This window comes from Galleria mellonella, unplaced genomic scaffold (genome assembly GCF_026898425.1).
Source record: "Galleria mellonella isolate WM207_F2 unplaced genomic scaffold, CSIRO_AGI_GalMel_v1 utg159, whole genome shotgun sequence".
NCBI classification, from domain to species: Eukaryota; Metazoa; Arthropoda; class Insecta; order Lepidoptera; family Pyralidae; genus Galleria; species Galleria mellonella.
In genome coordinates this window covers 4,317,846-4,344,110 of record NW_026442004.1, presented here as the reverse complement: position 1 = coordinate 4,344,110, position 26,265 = coordinate 4,317,846, and the positions used below count along the sequence as shown (strand labels likewise).

Genomic DNA, 26,265 nt, shown 5'->3' with positions numbered 1-26,265 from the left:
ATACATTATTACATTAAACATAACAAAAATTTCCTACTGGAATAAAATTAATAAATTTTTCCATTCACATAATTGTTACTATGAAATTAGCCTTGACAGTGCACTTCATCCAACATATTGTGTGTGTTATTTATTGCTATTCTAAGAAATACAAGTACACTGCAACAAGGCTACTCGATTCCGTGGAAACCGATGCAATTATTAAACAGTATACGAACGCATGCATAGTAACGATAATTAAAAATATTACTTCCGTGACCACGTCGATGTACCATAAAAAAAAAAAAAGTTTTTGTACCTACAATTCGAATAAGCGCGGTGAACTAAAAATGTGCAGAGTAGAGAACGAACTCAGAGGCGACTGGTGGTTAATTCAAAATGTGCCTGTAATAAAAAAAAGTGTGCTTTTAGCTTTTAAAAATAATAATCTATCGCTACTGCTGTGTGTTTGCTCGTTTATATACAGCCAAAAGAAGCCATGCGCCCATAGACAGCGACATACCTCCACGTTGACTACGCCACCCGTTGACTTTCTCAACAATATCAGAGGACTTGGTGCCTCTACTGTTAATTCTCTGCTCTGTGAATGAAATATACGGTATTATTAGTATTGTCTATTGCGAAAAGGGATCGGAAACTGCCAACTGGCCGCTCCCAGCTTAAACGAGCTACACTACCAATGCCGCACGCAGTTAAATGGCTTTCAAACGCATTATTGGAAAGGACAATTGCTTTTCTCGTAAGAGTTTGTACATTATTAAATTTTTATTGATGTATCAATAATGCAACTGTATCTTATGGAGTCTTATATTGCCGCTGGACTTTCGTCTCGTATCTTGTAGAGGATCGTGAGTTTTAATTGAGGATCATTGCTACTAGACACATTTTATCATGCCGTACTAAGAAATGAAGAAGTCAGTATAATTCAGTAATTTATTTTTTTAATGAATACCATAAAATTGACTTACGAGAGTTTTTAAATAAATATTTTACAGTATGAAAATAAAATAAAAAAATATTTTTGTTTCTAAATTAAAATTCTGAACAATGATGGGATCTTTACATGCTAATTTTTTTCATGCAACTGAGAATGGCAGTAATCGTCGCCTATAAACATGAACAGTACCACGGACATATTCGGGTAATGCATACACATTATTGCACTTATGTTAAAAAAAAGACTGTGTTTAAGATTACTAGTATAATCAGTAAAGGAGTGGTTTCGATTCGCGAAAAAGATGCAGAAGTGAAGGGCATTTGTTGACTGTCACCATTGTGGTGAACATTTACGTTCGACGTGTCCATATTTTGCCGAACTTACTAGAATCAAACGTAGCTAAGGACCAATTAATAGGTATTACTAGGATGAGTTTGTTATTACTGTTTTACATTACTAGTTTCACATTTTATTAATTTATGTATTTTTTTCCAAATAGGTTGTATCTATGGAGTCATATCTAGTTCATGCGTGCAGTGCAATAAAATTGTTGGTTTACTAAGAAATTTAATAATTGTTAATTTAGCACTGCACGTACTAGGTCAATGTATCGCCCCGCCAGTTTTGTATTAATTTCCTATATTTGTATTTAATATTTATTAATTTTGTCAGTTATAACCGAGCTATTGGAAATATACATTTCCGTATATGTAGTCGTCGCAATACAACAGCGCAACAAGAGTTACAAATTAAAACGAAAAATTTTCAATATCGGACAAATTTCAACTCGTAATCTTTAAATCGCATATAACTTATCACATATAAATTAGCCACAATGCTTTAAAAAAAACAGTTGTTTGGGATTGGTGATAGACCTAAAAATTGATAATATTGACATGTTAGAGACGCGAATTCATAATTTAGATATTTAAATATCCTACATGACTAAATAATTTTTCATTGCCGGTCAAGCACAATACCTCATATATGTATTTATATATGAGGTATTATATAGATAGATATATACATATATAGTTCACCTCATTGGCATATTATACAAATAATACCTATATAAAAATCGTCCAACGCGCCCAAAGAAATCTTTACATAAAAAACTTTTAGGCAATAATTGTGATTAATTTACATTCTGTTACAATATTTGTATTACTCTATCAAACACCTCGTGTCGACTGTTGACCTACCTTAACATACATTATTTATTATACATTAACACGTCATACGTATTACATGTACATACAAGTTAATTTGCCTGTCGACATTTTCATACATTTTCATTAGTTGGTACATTGTTACATTTTAAGCGCTGATCAAAATTAACAAAAATAGTATTTATTGAATCTGAGATTCCTTTATTCGTTTCCGGTCTTTCTAATTTTTTAGTATGCATCTTATAAAAGCAAACAAGCTGACGGCCACCCTGATGGAGAGTGGTAACCGTCGCCTATAGACATTATTATTTTTTAAGCCGTTAACTGTCCACTGCTGAACATAAGCCTTCCCCATAAGGAGAGTTTTGCCAGTAGTTGCCATGCTTGGCAGGCGGATTGCCAACCACAGTTAGGCTTTTAGAGATGTTTTAAGACGAACGCAGCTGCCTATTCCTCGCCCTCCCTTAATCGACTATACGACATCCACGGGAAAGGAAGGGGTGGCCTATAGACATGAACAGTACTAATAATAATAGTATAATATTATAAATATGAAAGCAAGTTAGTTTTTTGAGATCTGAAAGGCAGGATAACGTTCGTCTGGTCTCTTCTGGAAATCTGGAGTTATTTAAACCGCCTTTTGGAATTGTGGCTTAGACTCAGGGCGGCTGGACTAACGTACAGTGTGTTGTATGACAATGTTCGAGTCAAGCATTATAATAATATACAACTGATATTTTTATATTTTCGCCAATTATTAATATGAACTTTTTTTTATACAATTTAGAATGGCAGACAAGCTGACGGTCCACCTGATGGAAAGTGTAACCGTTGCCTATAGACATGAGCAGTACCATGGACATAACAGAGTATACTGTTTCGCCCATGATACTCCCCATGTGTTGCCATTGCCGAGGACTCAGGTGTTATTCCTGTGTACCCAGTAAATTTACGCCATATCTCACCCTTCAAACCGAAACACAGCCATGCAAACACAGCTGCTTCACGATTGAAACACGAATTGGACAGAGGTATCCAAGCAATCGACTTTTGTTCAATGCGCAATATTAATGCTTATTTATAACGACACAAGAAAAAGAATTGCGTACAAGCTCTCGACGTAAAAATATTATATACAACCAAGACGTAGTTATACATGGTGCGAAATTTCATGGAAAGAAGTTGTTTGACAGATTATCAATTGCTGTAAAAACAGCAGAGGGGAGACTTTGTACAAAAGTCGTTTGATTGGGCATCTCATCCATTCGTGTCTGTACCGAGAAGCAGTTGTTTGCATGGCTGTGTTTCGGTTTGAAGGGTGGCATATAATAGCGAATTTACAGGGTACAGGGGAATAACACCCGAGTTCTCAGGAAAGGCACCGTATGGGAGGTATCATGAGCGAAACAGTATATTCTGTTATGTCCATGGTATTGCTCATTTCTATAGGCGACGGTTACCACTTTCTATCAGGTGAGCCGTTAGCTTGTTTGCCATTCATCAAGTTGCATGATAAAATATCTGTTATTGGGTTGATATATAGATACTGAAACTACAATATATAGATATAAGTATATATTATCCATCCCTATGTAGTTGGTATATATCTGTCTGTCTGTACAAATATTTGCTTATGCGATATATTTTATGTTGACCATTAAAGACGAGTTAATATCTTCGACAAATATTTGGCAGATTTACGGCTATAATTTATTAATAGACTTTACTGCTAAAACTAGTTTCTAATTTATGACCAACTAGCTGTGTGCCACGACTTTGCCTACGTACTTTAGGATAAAAATGTCATCAATATTGTATTTTATATATCGGATAAGGTTTATTTATATATTAAATTAAATTTGATAGTTAGATAGCTAAACACTTTGACAGCTAAATTTATACAATCAAGTAAGTTACATAACTATAAAAATAAAACATATAATAAAAATTTCTGTTCGAATTTTAAATTTGTACATACTTACGATATTTCTCACTAATATTATAATTGTGAAATTGAATTTGTTTATTTGTTACCTCTTACTGTCTTAATAGCTTAAACAATCACTAAGTACTGTATGGGGTGCAGAAGGCATAGATTACTTTTTATCACGGTCAGTGAATTATTCCAGCCATGCGGACGAAAACAAATGAAATTTGATATAAAAATTTTGTATATAGCACACACACACACACACACACACACACACACACGTATATATCTATATATATAGATATATATATATATATATATATATATATATATATGACGTCAAATGCCGTTCTTTACCAACCATAAGAAAATTAAATGAATTAAATAATTTTGGAATTAAATAATCCGGAGTAGATCATTCAAAGAATAATTATTTAAATAGCGTTTTTTACAAATACCCAAAGTAACAGGGAAGGAAACTGTTGCTCGAACAAAAAATATTTTTACGTTTTTTTTTGTTATTTTTAATACAACTTACTAGTTATTTTAGTGATAGTTCACTAAAATAACTGTTATTATATAATTATCTGTTATTAATATTTTTTTGGAAAGAAAACACAATGGTTTTCTATCTAAAAATGTAAGAAATATAATTACAATATTTAACCTAAGGGAACGTTAGTTTAGACAATAGTCTGAAATCAATTTGTCCTAAAAGTGTCCAAGCGAATAAACATCCCGAAAGTTCGACAAGTTTCGAATTAGTTTAAATCAAATCATCTTACCACGTAATACCACGCGTTTTGAATTTATTATCATTTTCTTTGATAGAATAACATAACTCTATTTTATGTTTGTTTTGTTTATTATTTATAGACTGAAATATAATTTTAAAGTATTTTTGTTTATTGCTAAAATGAAGAAATGTGCCATTTCGAAATTTATATTTTAATATAGTTAAAATAAATATTTATAAAAAGGTGTCCGTATAATTATTTTATGTTTTGTTATTTATTATAGAGTAAATAGATATTTTCAATATTTATTAAATATTCGCATTTTAAAAATCATTATAATTAGTGTTTATGAATATGCTGATTCTGAATATGATTTTTATTTAGGTTCTTATTTAGAAATTATATGATATATATTAATAATAAATGAATATAGCATCTGTTGACGTAATGTATTTTTTTTTATTAGTAATTTATTTCTAAATTTTCAATAAAAACTAAAATTGTCAATATATTAAAATGTAAATTTTGACAATTAGTTTAAATAAAATAAATATTAAGTAAAAAGATATTGCTTAAGAAGCTTTTAAGGTTTACTAAAAATAAGTTCATTACTTCGTTTTATGTTTGAAACTTATGTCATAAAAGAATAAAACTGTTTATTTTTTTATATTTATATAAAATCCGCTAATTTCATAACTTTATGTAGTCAGAACTAAATGGATATATTATGCCAGAGATAAAGTATGACGGAATTATTTAGATGAAAAAGTTTATTTATTTCTGCAGATTATTTTTAGGTTATTTTGATTACATGTCTTTAAAAGGGCAAGGTAATATTTAATTTTGAGATAAATGTATCACTTTTCTTGTTATATTTCCACAATAATAAAGCAATCTTCTCATTTATTCTCATTTCTGAACACACGTCTAAATAAACTCTGTGAAATTAAATAAAATTCTGTTATTCGTCATATTACTCACGTGTTGCCATGTATTTTTGTCGTGGCTTAAGATATTTTTTTTTCATGTTATAAACGAAATTTGTTAAATACTATAGCACGTGAGATTACTGGGAAATATTCTACCTTACCGATGTTAAAAATAGACACCTTACCTGAGTTTCTCGTGGTTCCTGTTGGATATTATAGTGGTTAATTTCTACAATAATTTCTTATTTCTCTCATTGGGTTATTTTTCTACTTTACTTAATCCTTGCATACTGATATATTTGCTTAAGAATGTAACAAAATTTAGTACCTAGATGTTTTATGTTTTTCAATATTTTGTTTATAGATTAATTTATTAGTAAGGAAACTAATGTTACGTATTACTAAACTATTATTAGTAAACTAAGTTACGTAAAAATGTTTGGAATGAAATTCGGTAAAGAGACGCAATTAATCTTAGATGAACACAAAAAATTAGATTATGTTACACTATATTACATTACGTTAGATAGTTTCATTTTAGAATGTTATTTAGTTACATCATCTGAGGGTAGTGGCCTGGTGGCTATAACACAGCCTAATTCATCCTAATTCAGCCATCAGTCTCCACAATATATACACTGAGTATTTTATAAATGTTTTTGAATTTAGAATTTTTGAAATACTTTTTATACTAATCTTCATAAACAAATCTAAGGATTGCCACTAAGATAAAACTAATATGGCCTCTTTTAAACGAAAATCATGATTTTAAACGTATAAGTCAAGAACTATTGCTGCAAATGCAATATATAAATACTAATGATAAATGATGCTGTGACAAAACAATAGGAGGTTATATCATGTCATTTGACAGGGGAACCCTAAAAACTGGGATTTGGGAACCGTACACCGTAAAATTAAAGATGATAATATTTTGTTCTTCATACGCGTTGGTAGCGTAATATTACAAAAGGTATTATAATAATGGAGTCAGTTATATAAATAAGTATTCTATAAAACAGGTGAGTAACTCTAATAGGTAATTGGTAGATGGCGCTTAAGTCAAGACACGAGGAAGCGCAGTAAGCAAGTTATCACTACATTGTTTAGGAGAGGCATCGCCTTTACATTGACGAAACTGGAAAATTAATTTATGCAACCATACACAAGCATGAACACAATAAAATAAATGAATATTCATAATGTTGTACAACATATTATGATAACATCTTGAACAGCAGTAAATCGTAATTCATAAAAGACCTACCTACTTTCTAATGTAAAATTTTCAGATTCAATGAACTAGTTGATTTTATACAAATGTTTTTTTTTTCGAGCGACACGGGCTTGATGAGGCGTTTGAAATATCTATAAGATCTGTTCAAAACTCACAATGATGCAGAATTCGAATTAAATTTCGAATATTAGTAAATTCACACAGACACAAATTTCGAATGTAGAATATTTTTAAATTCAACCAGATAAAATTTTAAATTTCGAATATTTGTTATCTTTTTTCTAGGGTCTGGCATGTAGTGAATTTGCCAATATTTACTCTTTTTACCTGTTGCACTTTCAGCTAGGCACATTACAAGCAGTAACGCGATCACTCTTGTAGCTGTGGCTCTGGAGGGACCAGTTTTTCTTCTGTTTGAATTGATCTTCTCCATTTTTGAATTGGCGAGGGAACTTATTGTAATCTGTAAAGGAACAATATTGTGAGTTTGCATCGAATTACAACACTACAAATGTTAAAAAAAAAAACAACTACTTTTATTATAAATACCTATCAGTCATTTTGTTTAGTCATTTATAATTTATTATCAATTTTAAATCATTACTTTCACACTATTGGATACATTTGAATCTTCAGTACAAAATTTATAAGTATTCCATTTAAATGTGGGTATTTTAAGTGTCTTTTTGTTTTTAATAATACTAGTATTACGATTTCCAAAGAAAATTGGTATTATAATATTTAATAAAGATGCTAAATATAAATAAATACCGTGAAAACACATGAAGGCGTGTTAGTAATAAGGTTGGTATTATCCTATTTCATTTTCTTCGAGAAGTATTAACGTAAACGTAAACATGCTACAAAAAGTATGATATACAGTTAAATCACAATTAAAAACATTCTCGAGTGTTTTGTCTAAAAAAAAAATATAAATATATATTAAAAGAGAATGCCCTTTCACGAGTTCACCACAAATTACCGCGTAGGTTTTATGCCATTTTAAATTTTATAACATAACCTCAAAATTCATTATAAAATTGCTCGCTTCTTATCATTTGAAAAATTTTATAAAACACAACACTACACTATAAAATTTAATAATTTTGCATTAAAAATTTATCATATGTTAGACATAAGTGTTGATATGTTGTCTTACATTATGATGAGCCTATATTTTATATAAAAGTGGATAATCTTCTAAAAAATTTACGATCAATGTTATCATCTAGATGTCTAGTGAGCGATAAATACGACGGAGTGAATAACGCCTCAGGCGAATTTTCTATTCGAACAATACTAGAAACGCGAATAAGTGAATTCGAAAACAAAATTATTTAATATTAAATAGTTCAAATCTGTATGTTAGATGATACTATATTATTTGAGTTTTATTTTAGTTTCTTAACAAATTATTAATGCCAATTGTTGGCCATAAGAAGAAAGTATTAGAATACACTCGCGAGCGACCAAATCGACTCAACCCTTGACGGCGCACATATGCATTGATTTTACTAAAACGACAAATGTCAATTATAAAAATGATATGTCATTCGAAAAATGAAGAATTCCGCTCTCATTTAACATCTAAAAAAAACTTAAGCGCTGATTTATTGACGCCTTTTTATTGTATTAGTAAAATCAATGCAAATGTACGTCGTCAAGGGTTGAGTCGATTTGGTTGCTCGCGAGTGTATATGTTGATTGAAAAATAGTGGTAACACTATGTTTTTTTTTACTATAAATAATTGTGACAATTTAGTTTTAGTCTACAAGATGTACTAGCGATACCATGTTGTATGTTTTGTTAGTCGATATTATCTTGTCTAACTACGACAATCTATGTCTGGAACTTAAAAAAAATATTAACAATATATTGTACTATTACTTTGTCACTACAAAAAGTAGTAATAGTTCGTAAGGCGTTATTTATGCCATATTTAATTTCTCTCTTAGTTTGTGTAGTATGATGAGTTATCTAGTTAATATTGTTGATCGATGTTTCGAATGATAATTTTGTATTTATTATTACTATTTTATAATAATCTTTCTCGAGGTTTGCCATTTGATGAATACTACAATTTACATTGTAAATGTTAACATAGCAAGTTCATTGAATATTTTAAATGCTGGATTGACTTTAAATATTTAGGCAAGTATTGTTTTTAGACTCACTACCACCCACAACTTTATTTATTTATTACATTACTGTCATATGGATTTATATTACTGCATGCATAAAAACATTGTAATTGGAGCGAGAGAGATAGACATTAGGACAGGTTTTTATTACTGAGAACGTCTTTTACATGATAATAGGTCTCAAAATGAGATATATATATATATATATATATATATATATATGGTTAATTCGATAAAAACATTTAGTTTCGGTTTGAAGGATGGGATATGGCGTGAATTTATAGGGTACAGAGGAATAACACCTGAGTATAATAACGGAATAACGCATGGGTATCATGGGAGAAATAGTATACTCTGTTATATATTGCCATTCTAAATTTCTATGGGATATAATATATATTTTTCTATATATAACTCCGTTAGTTGTTAACCGAATTGGATATATATATATATATAGATATATATATATATATATATATATATATATATATATATATATATATATATATATATATATATATATATATATACAAAAAGCGGTCTCATCACTAAAACAATCTCAGACAATCTTAGAGGAAGAAAGAAAAAACATCATCTGTGTGAAATATGAATGAAGAAAACAAATAGATAAATGAATAAAATTTAGGTTTCTTATTTCCATACTAATATTATAAATGTAGAAGTTAATTTGTTTGTTATCGCTTCGCGTCGGAAATTCCGGGAAAAATAATCAAAGGTTAGATCAAAATATAAAAAACAAACTATTAAACCGGATTTGATATAATTTCTGTGGTACCAATTTGTAAGTAAGTGTATGTATATACTTACAGATTGGTCCCATACTTTATCTGAAGAAACACTTCTTTAGAAATTAAAAATAATATTTCATTAATTAGTTTAGAACTGACGAAGTTATGAGGTGACTAATATAAAAAAAAAAAAACATTCGAATTGAGAATCCCCTTTTTGAAGTCGCTTGAAAAAATATATACAAACGGCAGCATCTTTCTGTGTTATTCACAAAATAAGGAAAATTGTTATAGGATTTTTTTTTAAATATATTGTATATACTCTATTTGCCGCCGTTAATAAACATCTTGAGATTGTTAAAATGATTGTTTTCCAAGGAAACGTGGCAGATGATTAAACCCATAGCTATTATGAATATCTACCGTTAGGTAAACAAAATATCAACATCACCCCGGTTTACATTGAAATATCATTTTACAAAGACAAGTTTTGGTTATTTTAGAAAAACAAATAATTATTTTGAATAATGTTTCTATTGTAAATAATAATAATATTACCCTTCGCTATTTTACCCTGAAAGGGTTAGTCAGGGGTATCACTGTATATATCTATAGTACATATATATATTCGATATTTTATATGTGTTTTATATAGTTTCTCTTTTGTTTTAATGTACCGCCACCAACGATCTGTACGCCTCATGGTTTATAGATATATATGTAGATAGATACTCTTTATTGTTTCCTCCAAAAAGATTACAGTAGTAAATTTATTTATAGATCTAAAAATTATAAGAAATAATCACAGTAAGAAGACAATGGGCGACTTTATTGCTAAAAGCGATCTCTTCCGGGTAACCTTTGGATGGAGAGGAGTAGTTATAAACAGGTTAGCTGGTAAAGAACGCCTTTATTTTTATGAATGAAAATGGAATGGTAACCCCGCCTGCGCTATCGGTATACACTTGCGGGGTACCAGCAAGAGATGATAGGTGAGAATGAAAGCAGGTCATTTGGCCCATTGTGATGAATTTAACAATACTTAATCACTGTAGTTTCCAGGGGGAACCGCGTGGACGTCGACTTGATAGGATATATTGCTAGCAATGGGGCTGTTAGACTTTATTATTAACAATCCTTTTCCCCCAAAAAGAACGTCTTTAAGTGTTATGTCTGCCATGTGTACCTTTATTATGTACATGAAGTTAAATAATTAAATATATTATATTTTGAAAGGTCACATCAAAAGAAAAATTATATTATATACTATCTTTTACACGCGACTTCGTCCGCGTGATCAGGATTAAAAATTTGTCAATTCCCTTCACCATCCCATACAGTACGTGTATATCAAATTTCATAGTGATTGGTTTCAGTTTTTTTTTTTTATACAATTTAAAATGTCAAACAAGCTGACGGTCCACCTGATGGAAAGTGGTAACCGTCGCCTATAGACACGAGCAGTACCATGGACATAACAGAGTATACTATTTCACCCATGATACCCCCCATGCGTTGCTATTCCTGAGGACTCAGGTGTTATTCCTCTGTACCCAGTAAAATCACGCTGTTAAGTTGTTAAGAAGCTAAAAGGTAATTAACAAATTTACTTTGTATGTTTGGTACCTAAAAAAAGGTACAACGTAAAATTTGACGTATGTTTTATTTCCATATTATATGGACATCGTACCTCCAAATTATTTCGCTAAAATACTAGAACAAAGTAACAAAAAAAATTAGCAATACACACAATAATTAACAGAGGGAGACTTTGTACAAAAGTCGTTTGCTTGGGAACCTCTGTCCCATTCGTGTTTAAACCGTAAAGCAGTTGTGTTTGCATGGCTGTGTTTCAGTTTGAAGGGTGGAATATGGCGTGAATTTACAGGGTACAGAGGAATAACATCTGAATCCTCAGGAATGAAAACGCATGGGGGGTATCATGGGCGAAACAGTATACTCTGTTATGTCTATGGTACTGCTCATGTCTATAGGCGACGGTTACCACTTTCCATCAGGTGGGCCGTCAGATTGTTTGCCATTCTAAGTTGTATGAAAAAAAAGATCATACAATACAAAATAAATCATTTACCCTTTTAAATATAAAATACTCAAGTGCCTCTAAATGTCAGATAACCCACACGATTAGTAATGAATATCAACAAAGAACTAACAATACTAACTCGACCACTTTGTGGCGCGTTAGTATAATTAGTTGACTGGGAACTTCCCCGTATACTTGACTTTTGCAAAGTTGAGACTTTATATTGTGATTTTACATAGGAATAGCAAGTAGGTAAAGGAATTGAGCTTTGAGGTTAAGTTGTGAATGATGTATTAGGGAAATCATCTTTACTGGGCTATTATTTAGTTCTAAATGTGTTAATTACTTTACGAAATAAGTAATATATAAGACTAATATTATAATAGTGGGTGATTAACAAAGGAAAGTTAATGGCTGAAATAAACCGTCTCCAGGACCATCTTTTTTTTATACAACTTAGAATGGCAAACAAGCTGACGGCCCACCTGATGGAAAGTGGTAACCGTCGCCTATAGACATGAGTAGTACCATGGACATAACAGAGTATACTGTTTCGCCCATGATACCCCCCATGCGTTGCCATTCCTGAGGACTCAGGTGTTATTTCTCTGTACCCAGTTAATTCACGTTCATCTATTATATATATATATTCCATCTATTGTTATACCAAAATTTATTATAATCGATTCCGCAGTTTAGACGTGAAAGCGTAACAAACAAACTCACATTCGAATTTTTAATATTAGTTAGGGATATAAACAAGTGTCATGATGTATAAGTAATATAACATAATTTTAATTTTTAAGATGTAATGAATATATAAATATTATACTTTTATATAGTACTTTGGTGGCAAATAAATATATGGCCCGTAAACGGGGTTACCGTAGCCTATGGACGTCTGTAACACGAGGGATATCACGCGCGTGTTCCGACTCTAAGAAACGTTAATATGCTCTTTATAAAGAATCCCATGCTGTAGTTTCTAGGGAAAGCCGCGACAGGAAGGACATTCTTTAACCTGAATATTCACGGAAGGAAGTTCCTTTGAAACAGCACGGTGTCTGACTTTCTGGTTCGAAAGTGTGAGGATGCATTTTCTGCCGATGGCGAGCGGTACGATGGTGAATGAGTGTCTACATCGTTTAAGGCGGATAAATAGTACTGATCCATGGAAACAAATTCATTTTATTCCTTAAAAAAAGAAAGAAAAATCTAGCCCAGGATATTTATACTCTTCATGTATATAGTTGGCTAAAAATATGATTTCCTACGCAAGTCCCTTTAAAAAGAAGAAACGCCTTTCATATCACCACGAGACATTAAGTTTGTTTCCGTTGCCAGCAGACATGGAAATGCATTGTTCTGAACGCTGCTCAGATGCGTAAGGTTTAATTTATAAGATACAGCGGGAGTGATTTATTAATAAAATTGTGTTCCACGAAACAACTGACTTTGACTCAATTGTGACAAAACCAGTTATTTTAGTTTAAATACTAAACTATTGAGCCGATTTTCATAATATTTATAATCTGGAAGTAGATCTTTTCGGATAAAAAAAGAATTATCCGTATCGGTTTACAATTGACAGAGTTAATAAAGAAGAGACTTTGAACAAAAGTCGATTGCTTGGGTACCTCTGTGCCATTCATTTCAACCGTGAAACAGTTGTGTTTGCATGGCTGTGTTTCGGTTTGAAGGGTGGAATATGGCGTAAATTTACTGGGTACAGAGGAATAACATCTTAGTCCTCAGGAATGGCAACGCATGGGGGGTATCATGTGCGAAACAGTATACTCTGTTATGTCCATGGTACTGCTCATGTCTATAGGCGACAATTACCACTTTCCGTCAGGTTATTAACACAAAATAAAAGCAAGTAGAACGCAATTATTAAACTTTTGCATACATTTTATCCATTCAGTAACTTCAGTGAAATATTTTGTAAAAATATGATAAGCAGTTTTTTATTCGATAATTATTCGACACTTCATGTCTTGTTCTATTAAATATCTTTTTTCGGCTTTAATTGTTACTAGACGACCCGGTGTAATTCGTATCACCCATAACGCCATCTATTATAAATAATCTGAATTATCCAGATACAAAAGCTCAAGTTTATGCAAATAAATGATTGACTTGACGTTAGGGTTTTTCAGACTTTTTCTTTCAAAGCACCCTTGTATTATAACGAGCAGAACAAAAAAGAAATAATAGAATCGTTAAAGTCCTTTTTAAGTTTAAGCGAGACTAACGAACAGCAGTTGATTTGTATATTATAGATATTTTTTTAATACAAATATTTGTAATTGAAGAGATATTGAAAATAAATTAATATTATAAGCCTATGTATAGAAATAATTATATGAACTATGAAAATAAAGAATACTCAATTGCAAAAGACGCCCACTCTTATAAATTACAAGGCCTACATATAAATCTATTGTAACAATCTTTTCATTTTTCTTTAGAGACATGTTCCCGATTAAATGGCGGACTCTTGTTTTCTTTTTTTTTTATAATTTGTTTACTACAAAGTTTTTAGTTTTTTTAGTCTTTTATTATTTTATATTTTAACTATCTATTGCCTCAGTGTGCGTTTGTTTTAAGATAAAAAAAATATTTATTCATTAGTACATATGTACAAGGTGGGGTTAATGCTAAAAGCATTCTCTCCCAGTCACCATTAGGGAAGTCTCAGAATTCTCGAATGTGGTACTAGTAATAATTGATATATGTACTAAAATTTACATATATAAACAAATTAATATAGATATATGAATATATAACATATATATAATATAAGATATACTACATTATAATACACAAAGATAAGATTAATAGATAGAACTTACTGTTCTGATAAAGTATGAAAGTGTGCGTATTTTTTTTTTAATGACAGTTTAGTTAGTCTCTTGATGGTATCAGGGAGCAGGTTACAGAGCCGTAAAGAATGTAAGACAAAAGAACTTGAATACGAAACCAGTAAAACGTCATCAGATTTTATAATTATTTCAGGAATACAGTTGTGAAAACTTTAACCAATGCGATATTTTTCTGTTACAGTTTCATCACCATCTTTCTGCCCTTATCCCAATTATTTGGGGTCGCCGTAATATGGTTTTATTCATATTTAGACCGGCCGTGTGTTTCAATCCTTTTTGAGAATACCAGAGGGAGACTTTGTATAAAAGCCGTTTAATTGGACAGTTCTATCCCATTCGTGTTTCAACCGTGAAGCTGTTTGCATGGCTGTGTTTCGGTTTGAAGGGTAGGATATAGCAGTGAATTTACAGGGTACAGGGGAATAACCACTGAGTCTTCAGGAATAGCAACGCATGGGGGGTATTATGGACGAAACAGTATATCTTGTTATGTCCATGGTACTGCTTATGTCTATAGGCGATGGTTACCACTCTCCGTCTGGTGGTCTGTCAACTAATTTGCCATTCTAAGTTGCATAAAAAAAAGAATGCGTTTGTTGGTGATAATCGCCACCTATGGTAAGGTGGAACAGATTGAGGACAAAGGAGTGAGACGTTGGGAGTGAGGTAAAGGAAGTTATTTGTTTTAGTTTCTTAACATGTACACAATCAAAATTATATAAATCATTTGAAATTCATTATAAAACGTATTATTTATTAGAACAACTCGTCAAAATAAAAGCAATTTATGGAAAATATTTATCTTAAATTTGCATCAGAAATATTGATATTAGTTAACTTAAACTTTGTTTATTTATTCTAATTTTACAGGTAAACCCGAACAATAAACTTCCAAGACTACAGTTTAAAGAAATATTTATGGTTACAACAGTATCCGACCGAGTACTTACAATAGTACCTACTAAATATTAATTTCTTGCGAGTATATTCGAAAACTATACTCAATTATTCAACAAATAAGAGTTTCGACATTAGTAAGTATATTTACTAGATACTTATAAAATTGTGTTGGCATCTTTACATTTAGTATACCAATATTTTATTATATTTGTATCATAACTAACATAACTATTGTCAAGTGTCACTGTTGCTGATTTGATTTAACTTTAAAATGGAATCCGTCATTTCCGGAATAATTATTTACCCGCCAAAAATAGTCAACATAAAAACTAAAAGTAACAACAAACAGTGGACAGTTGTTGATTGAACATTGACCAGTAAAGACGTATAATTTGGTAAGTCGCTTTAATACAAATGTATTTTAATTGCAAAGTTGTGGAACTGTTAATATATGAGTTGGATTCCCCTATAATGACACGAGTTTTATTTTATAACCTCTTAAAAATGTTTGTCCTGTTTCAATATCAACGCATTGCCAAAACTATTTTTTTAATGAATAATAATGGAATAGCAGCCTTGTCTGCGCTGACGGTATACACTGGCGAGGCACCAGTGAAGGATGACAGGTGGAAATAAAAAGGCAAGTTAGCCCATTGTGATAAATACACCTGGGATTTAACATGATGGCTTTTAGGGGGGACTGTGTGAGCAATGGGACTGGTTAGCATTACCAACAACCCCTTCCCTCCTGCCAAAACTATTAAATCTATTAAGGACGTTTATTTTATAACGTAAGTTATCCGCTAGAAAGGATTATTAGAAATTTCATGTTAAAGGGGAAACACGAGATCACACGTCCAAAGCCACAGGCTACAACTAATACTACATATACATATGTATATTGTAAATAAACAAGAAAAAAAGTTTTTATATATATAAATACATTTTTTTAAAATATATGAGTAATATAAAATATCGTCATTATTATATCAACCGTTATTCGTCTACTATTGAACATTAGCCTCTCCTGGGGGTTTTGCCAGTAGCTGCTACGCTTGGCAGGTGGATTGGCAACCGCAGTTAGGTTTTTTAGTGATGTTTAAACAGTTCTTTTAGTCATTAGCTAATATGAAGTATAAAATTCTATAAATTATATTCATATGTATATATATAGCGTAAGTTTTTGGTCGACAAAAAACTGCTACTTTTATAGAGATAAAATTTCTTGTCAATTACAAAAAGAATTATAAAAATCACTTCTTTCTTTTTTAAATTGTTTAAAAATATGTATATTATCATTAAGAAGTTTCTTTCAAAGACAGATTTTGTATTAAATCCTAGTTTAGAACGTATGAATTATGTAGGTGGTGCTCAGTAGAAAGGTAATCGAGTTAAATATACTTAAATAAAAGAATGTAAACAGAAATATAGTAATGTAATTGATAACGAGCTTTTAAGGCCGGGGGAATTGTTCAATGTACAGACAGTAACAAGCATAGTAAATTATGTATTCTCAAAGAATTCTACATATCTTTACGTTTTTTAAACAATTTGATGATGAAAGTTTAGCTTATTATATTTATGTTAAAAAAGTCCATGTTTACTTTATGAATTTATTACAACAGTAGTAGTTATTCATTATCTTTTATATTTTATACTTAGATCATACATCGAGCCTCAAAAACGGGTCAACTTTTTGTCAGCTAATTGTCAAATTAGCTGACTCGTTTTTTTTTATCTGTGTTCTATATTCTTAGGCATAAAATGTATCTTGATGTATTATTTAATAAATAAAATTAAAGTTAACGCATTAAAAAGATGCAGAAATTATAAGACAAAACAAATATAGACGTTATAAAGGAATCACTCAACTATTTATCACGTAAAACTGTATGAAAAAATGGATCCGTTTTTCTCGAAGCATTTTTAACTGTATAATTTATTTATTTATTCATTAGTACAAATATGTGTACATGGCGGACTTAATGCTAAAAGCATTCTCTCCCAGTCAACCATAGGGAAGTGTCAGAATACTCGAATGCGGTACTACTAATTATTGATATACATAAATACTAAAATTACATATATAAACAAATAAATATATATGAATAACAAATATACTTACACATATATGATATATACTATATTATACACGAATTTGGGAATAATATAAAGCACTTATAATCTAAGATTTTATATATTTATCCAGATGTCTACATATAGAAATTTATTTTTATACTTATATATGTATATTTATCATATTAGCCTTTTACTGTCCACTGCTGAACATAAGCCTTCCCCTTCATTTTCTATATTTTAGTTGTAAGCCCCCGGGATATACAAATATAATACTGAATCTTGGGTTATATAAAATAAGCTAAGTAAGTACCTATAGGATGTTAGCTTGTTTTAAAACAATAATATTAATCCGTAATAAAACTATTTTTGCATCGCTTCATCCAAATTTCAATTGTTTGTGACTGTTTTGTAAACATAAGAAAAGGTATTGGAAATATCTAATTTAAAAAGTCGCTTAACTGCGAGTCGGACTCGCGCAAAAAGAGTTCCGTACAAAATGATCAAGTTTCTTTTTGTGTAATAACTACAAATTTACGATTTTCGGATTTTTTTTCTTCACTTGTGCTACATGACATTGCTTCTTGCCATATTTCATGGTTCTAGGTCAACGGAAAGTCCCATATAGGTTTTGATTCCGTTTGCAAATGTCAAAATATGGGATATAAATGCAACTTAAACGGCCGTATCTTTTGATTGTGTCGATTAAGCTTGATTTTTTCTTCAAAAGATTGCTAACCTGAGTATATGATATTAATTTCAATTTCTAAGAAAAAGGGTCTTTACAGACGGACAAATGGACGCACAACGAAGTGATCTTATAAGGGTTTCTATATAATGTATAAATAAGGGGTTTTCTTTTGGAGGCATGGAACCCTAAAAAATGTGAGTAATTACTGTTTTGACTGAAGTTTATAACCATGACAAATCAAATTGAGAAAGAATATATTGAGAAGTGCGAAATGAAAATTAAATGCAATATTATTTGTGATTAATGTATGATGGTAGATTCAGGCGTGTTTTTTTTAAATAGTTTTAAAAGCTTTCACACTAAAGCTGACATAAATATTGAAATTTATATGTGAATTTTATTTTATTTCGAATTTTGTTTGGAATTTGAAATATTGTAAATTGATCCGTTTGTTCTGTAAAATTATATATTATTGTATATGTAACGTTATTATATACTTTATTATTAAAATACTATCTTAAAATGACGCTATTTTTTTTCATGCAACTTAGAATGGCAAACAAGCTGACGGTGCATTTGTTGGAAAGTGGTAACCGTCACCTATAGACATGAGTAGCATCATGGATATAATAGAGTATATACTGTTTCGCCCATGATACCCCCCATGCGTTGCCATTCCTGAGTACTAAGATATTATTTCTCTGTACCCTGGAAATTCACTGCCATATCCCACCCCTCAAACCGAAACACAGCTACGCAAACACAACTGCTTTATACACAACTAGTTGAAACATGAATAGGACAGAGGTAATCAAGCAAATACTTTTGTACAAAGTCTCCCTCCGGTAATAATAATTTTAAAATACAAAATTATAATAATCATAGTTTTAAAATCAAGAAAAAAGAAAAAGGTTGTGTTTGAATCGAAGCATTTGGGCGTTCCATTGTTTTTGCCTACCCTAATGGGAGACAGGCGTGACAGATATACATGTATGTATAATTTTAAAATTCATATTTTAAATTATTATTCGTTGACTGTAATTAATTTCAATACTGTTGTTTTAAGATAATTTGTTATTGTTGTATGCTGTGTGGGCTGATGTTTTATAACAAAACACAATTATTGTTTACGTATATGAGTATTTTTAAAAATATATGTACTTTATTATCGCGAAATCTAATTTTCTTTTCAAAACAATAAGCGCCAACGGGTACATTTGCTGATGTTAAGTATTTGCAATTAATTTAACCAGTTGTGTGCCAATTATAGTTATATTAATTAATGTGGCTGCGTCGATATTATGAGAAGTCGATGATGCGGTTGATTTGAGCTAATACGACGTAAAAAGCGATGACGAGCCATAAGATAAGCGGGAGATGAATCTAACGCAGTGATTCTCAACCACTGTGCCGCGGCACTTTTAAAAGTTTTAAAAGTGCCGCGCCAAATTTTAAAAGTGTGCCGCCAAATTTTGCAAATATTTAAAATTTTTGTCATAAACTATTTATGCAGTGTGTTGTAGTATGTAAATAATTTTTATCTTTTTCTTTGTGTGCCGGCAAACTTTGAAATCGTTAAATATGTGCCGCACCAAAAAAAAAAGAAGGTTGAGAATCACTGATCTAACGATAGTCAATACTCAGTAGTATTGACTGTCATGTGAGAGCGCCCGCTGGAATTTTTTTTTTTGATGGGTGAAAATGGTATGGTAACCCCGCCTGCGCTAACGGGATACTGGTGCGGAGCACCAGTGAAGGGTGATAGATGAGAATGAAAACAGGCCAGTTAGCCCATCGTGATGAATTCATCAGGAATTAACCATGATAGTTTCCAGGGGGAACCGCGAGGAGGTCGACCTAGTTGGGTATATTGCTAGCAATGGGATTCTCAGTCTCCATTACTAACAATCCCTTTCCCCCGCCCGCTGGTATTAAGAGATGCTAGGTCGCTTGTAATACATAAAGGTGAAAGATGACAGCTTTAATTGCTCTCTAGAGCACAAAGAGACATTTTTTTTAATATGAGATTGTTAGTAGTCGGGGACACACAACCCCATTGTTAACCTATTTACCCTATCAGGTCGACCTCCACGCGGTTTCCCCAGAACATCATCATTGGCAAACTGAGCCGCTCTTACCATCTATCATCTTTACTGGTGCTTCGCTGGCATATACCAATATCACAGGCGGGGTTACCATTCCATTATAGTCTCATTAAAAAAAATATTATTTGAAAATAATTTTGTGAATCTTTTTCAAAATTGGCTCGAGCCCGATGTAATGAAGTTTTATTAAGAAGTCACAACGTAAAGAGTGAATAATTTTCTAGCTGAGCTTGAGTCCGGATGTTTTATGGGCTAAGCATCTATATACTGTTTTTTTTTTGCTTTTTTTATATTAATTTTATCCAAACTTCTACATATGGAGTAGAAACGTACACACGATCTTCAAAATACACTGTGTCATCAAATTCCATTTTCAAGATATTGTAAGAGGCGATGTGTGGTACATACATTTTTTCACCTTTATGTACCACATTTTAAGCAATAAATTTCACTCATTCATTCATTTATTCATATGGGAACAAATTTTAAAACTATACCAAGCCATTTGGTTAGTATATTTTGTTTTATGAGGGTATCCGATTTATATATACAATATGAGATCTGACGGTACATAATATGAATATTAAGTAGACGTTAATGAATATTTCTTAATATACAATAGCTTTTATTAGGGGCTTAATTAGCAATGAAGTCGGTGCTATTTAATTCTTGTTAGATACTAGCTATCCGCTCCGGCTTCGCACAAGTAGATAGATGGAAACATATATATATATATATATATATATATATATATATATATATATATATTTTTTTAATGGGTGATAATGGTATGGTAACCCCGTCTGCGCTATCCTTATACACTGGCGGGCACCAGTGAGGGATGACAGATGAAGATGAAAGTAGGTCAGTTAGCCCATCCTGACGAATTAAACTAGAATTAGTCACGATGGTTTCCAGTGGGAACCACGTGGAGGTCGACCTGATAGGGTATATTGCTAATAATAGGGCTATTTTGACCCCATTACTAACAATCCCTTTCCCCCCGGAAACATATATTAGTACTATATACTAGGAGGATGACGTAGCGGAGCTGTAAATACATTTAAGATGGTGTTATAAAGTTGGTAAGTGATGAACAAGGTAAGTTAAAATACAGACAAAGTTAAACAGATGTCTCAGTTACAAATTTTAGAATAATGTAAAATGTATATTAGAAAAAAAAAAAAAAAGTAACCGACATAGCCCGAAGGATAAGCAAGTTGAAGTGGCAATGGGCTGGTCATATAACTTGAATAACCGACAACCGATGAAGAAGAATGGTTTTCGAGTGGTGACCTCGTACGGGCAAACGCAGTGTGGGATGACTTCCACTGGATGGAGTGACGACCTCAAATGCATTGCAGGGAGTCGGTGGATGCGGGTGGATTAGGACCGTTCTTTATGGGAGTCTATGTTCAACAGTGGACGGACAACAGCTAAGATGTTGACGATGATTATATACTAGCTTTAAAAGAGAAAATTTTGATACCTTAAGTTACATTTAAGTTCACCAGAGGGAGACTTTGTACAAAAGTCGATTGCTTATATGGGTACCTTTGTTCCATTCGTGTTTCAACCGTGAAGCAGTTGTGTTTGCATGGCTGTGTTTCGGTTTGAAGGGTTGGATATGGCGTGAATTTACTGGGTACAGAGGAATAACACCTGAGTCCTCAGGAATGGCAACGCATGGGGGGTGTCGTGGGCGAAACAGTATACTCTGTTATGTCCACGGTACTGCTCATGTCTATAGGCGACAGTTACCACTTTCCATCAGGTGGACCGTCAGGTTGTTTGCCATTCTAAGTTGTATAAAAAAAAATACATAATTGTAATTTTCGAATGAATTTCTAATTTTCATTTGACCTCAAAAAGAAGGATGTAATATACAATCAACCTCATAACTCCGTTAGTTCTAAACCGATTTGGAAAAATATTTTTTTTATCTGAAAGGATATACTTGAATATTGGTCCCATAGAATTTTTATTTAAATCCGTTTAATAGTTTAGTGGACAGATCAAAATAACTCATTTTGTCACTATGATAATATATTAAAATATATAAAAAATAAATACTGATAATGTAAATTTCTATAAGTGAAAGTATTTTTAAAATCGGTTGAGTAGTATTCGAGTTTATCAATTTTTTTTTTTTTTACTGGTAGAAAGGTGGAATAGTAACGATGGTTTTCATAACCATGTAGAGTTTTTATTGCTAGCAATGAAGCAAAACTAACAATCCCTTTCTCTCAACAATCGTGGTTAATTCTTTGTTAAGTTCGTCACTATAAGTCAACTGGCCTGCTCTGTTCCCCAATTATCAATCTACATTAGCATTTTTTTTTGATGGGTAAAAATGGAATGGTTACGGGGATACGCACCAGTGAAGGGTGATGATGAGAGATGAAAACAGGCCAGTTAGCCCATCATGATGAATTCATCAGGAATTAATCATGATAGTTTCCAGGTAGAACCGCGAGGAGGTCGACCTGGTTGGATATATTGCTACCAATGGGATTCTCAATCTCCATTACTAGCAATCCCTTTCCCACCTGAGTTTACCTATTACAAATAGATATACAAAAAAATCGAATCTTTCCTCTTTATAATATTAGTACAGATAGATCAAAAGTATACCTGATGTCTTTATTTTATATCAGCTGACACAACAGACGTCGTTTTGTCAAAAACGAGTTAGTTTGTGTGGCGAAAAGCAAACTTTACTTTTACCGTTTTTTGACTTTTTTTTTCTCCATAAAAACCTGCCTCGGATTTCAACGAATATTTAAAAAAAAAATGCCGAGTTGGTCAAGTCATTCTGGAGTTTTGTTATTAGTAACATATTCAACGATTCATTTTCAGTTTTTTACATTTATATTTATTTATTTATATGCTTTTGTACATTCATTATTTTAATATAAATATCAGGTTATAACGAAAATGTGTACAGGCGGATTTATCCTTTGAAGGAATTTCTTCCAATCAACATTGAGAACCCGAAGGGAGAAAGTATCTATAGGGTTTGTATATAAAGCATAACATAATATATATACAGAATAATAATTTACGTATAACTATGACTAAAAATGACTAAAATAGTCCTCAGTGATTAAGAATCTATCTTGTGATTTTGAACAATATAAATGTTATCAAAATTTGTTTAGTAGATTAGTTTTGAAAACGAAATAACTGGTTTCCCCACAATTGAAATTGTTTTTCTTTTTTTTTTTTGGAATCTTGAATTATTTTTGCAGAACAAAATATACCTACTATATATTTTTATTTTTTATTATTACACATATTAGAAATATAAGTACGCTACGAAACTTTTTAATCACTCAATAAATTAATTAAAATGTGATTATCATATTTTAATAATATCACAAAATAACGGCACTCGTTTAAAATAAATAAAAAAAAAACTTGATATTATTACCACAATAATTGAATATTAGATGTAACATTACGTGTTTACAGAAAGTATAAGAATAGATTAACTCATTCATATAAACGTCAATAATTTTTATATTGATTTTATAATAAATAATAATAATTTATTATTATTTAATAGCTAAGTATTAATTATTAATTAAGGCTTAGTAAAATATATGATATTTATAAATAATTTAAAAATGCCATAAATTAATATATTAAATTTAGGACAGGAAAATACGTACTTCTCTCTTACTATAAAGTCTTCATTTTTTATAATTGAAGCAGTATAGACTATACATATATGAAGTAATTAATATAAGCAATAGTTATGCAGTGTATAAATTTAGAGCGCATTTTACTTTAAATAGTTTACAAAACAATAAAAGACTACACTAATACAAGTTCAGTTATTTTTAAAAGTATACTGTATTTATAAAATTTTAAATCGAGTAATATCCATGGACTTCTGAACTCTATTTTTTATTATTTCATTCGAATGAAGTTTGTATAAGTTTATTAGTTTCATTTATTAATATCATTTCAAATACATTATTATTTAGATAAATATATTAAAAATTAGATGTACTATGTGTTATAAAATTTTATATTTTGATAGGAATATATTTGGATTTATTTTTGACTTAAGAGTTTGACAGAGGCAATAAATTTGTAACTGGTTATCTACGGTAAAGATATTAAATGATAATTATTATTTAACTAAGACAACTATAAAACAGTTAAAATAATTAATTACGTACCACGTAAACTAGTTTATTTACAAAATATGTTTTTCAGTTATTATATTTATTAAGTAAATAATTTTTATATTATATATATAAAATATGTTTTTGAATATATCAATTATATTCCATTTTATTACAATAAACAATTCTATACTGTATGCACTTGTTAAAAATTTATACCCGTTAAAAATGCAATATTTTATTTGTTATTAACATCGAAGATGCAAAAATAAAATATTTCCACGTGGCCAATAATTTATTATATCTTTTTTGAATTTCGAACACAATTCTAAAACCATGCACACACGAAAGGAAAAGTACGGCAAATCTACTCACAAAAGCGATCCGTCCGGCTGTCCCGTACTACGAAGTACAGGTGTCTACTTTCCGAGCCCCATACTCCCGCCTTATATACTAGTCGCCCATCGTGTGGGACTTGCTTAATGGTTAAGTTTATTAATAATTATTCATAAATATTTTATAAATAGCTTCCTCAGTTTTTGATTATGTTTTTGGAATCATTCTAGGATATGCTAACATTCTATTTTTAAATTAGATTTACGAATTTAACGAACTATTTTTTTTTAGTTTTTCAGCCATTAGATACGTTAGATAAATATCTAATAATAATATTAATGTAATTATTATAATATATATTAAATATAATATTGTCCGTTGGTTACAAGTAATATATAATAATACTATACAGCACAACTTTTGTAGCGTTAGAGATAGCGTTGTCATATGAAGTTTTAGGTTCGTTTCTCAGTCAGGTCAATATAAGAAACTAAGATTGATTTTTTTTTAAATGAATGATAATGAAATAGTTACCCTTTCTATGTTATTGGTATATACTAACGAGGCACCCGTGAGGGATGATAGGTGAGGATGAAGAAGGTTAGCTCATCGTGACGAATTCAACAATGAACCAATCACGATGTTTTCAGGGGGACCCATGAGGAGGTATAAGATATATACTAATGATCCACATTGCTAATGATCCCTTTTCAGTAAGGAATGATTACTCGTTTTATATTCTCGATTACCATATGTAATTAAGTCTTATTGTTTTTTTTTCTTTATTTTGGTCGTCTTGTTGCATGCATTTTTTTTAATGGGTGACAACGGAATAACCCCGCCCGCGCTATCGGTATACACTGTCGGGGCACCAGTGAGGGATGATACTCGTAAGTGAGAATGAATGCAGGTCAATTGGCCCGCCATGATGAATTCGACAAAAATTAACCATTATAATTTCCAGGGGGTCCGCGTGGATGGTCGACCTGAGAGGCAATATTGCTAGCAATGGGGCTGTTAGATCTCATTATTAACAATTCCTTTCCCCCCTGTTGCATGCATTGTATCTATGTCCTAATAATTTATTTCAATAACTTAAATAAACAATAAAATTTAATTAAATATTTATAAAATTTGTATGTGACTGACATGGGAATAAATAGATTTTTGTATTAAAATACAAAAATCATTATCAACATTGCTTCAGGGCATATTTAATACATCTTGTGCCCCTCTTTAAACATCTCTAAAGCCTAACTGTG

The 26,265-nt window shown here is 31.1% G+C and overlaps 1 protein-coding gene across 3 annotated transcripts in view; it reads right to left on the bottom strand.

Moving 5' to 3' along the window:
- The window catches only part of LOC128200159 (uncharacterized), a 49,308-nt gene extending 24,195 nt beyond the window's left edge, over positions 1–25,113 (bottom strand). Inside the window, exons 1-3 of one of the 3 annotated variants that reach the window (XM_052892606.1) lie at positions 25,043–25,113; positions 7,267–7,402; positions 503–580 (exon numbers count right to left, since the gene is read on the bottom strand). In XM_052892606.1, the coding sequence (XP_052748566.1) occupies positions 503–580; positions 7,267–7,372 (184 nt within the window). In that variant the 5' untranslated portion in view covers positions 7,373–7,402; positions 25,043–25,113. Of the gene's footprint in view, positions 1–502; positions 581–7,266; positions 7,403–10,666; positions 10,671–25,042 lie in introns of those variants that run through there. The other 2 variants (XM_052892607.1, XM_052892608.1) reach the window with 2 other exon arrangements.
- Positions 25,114–26,265: the final 1,152 nt, after the last annotated feature.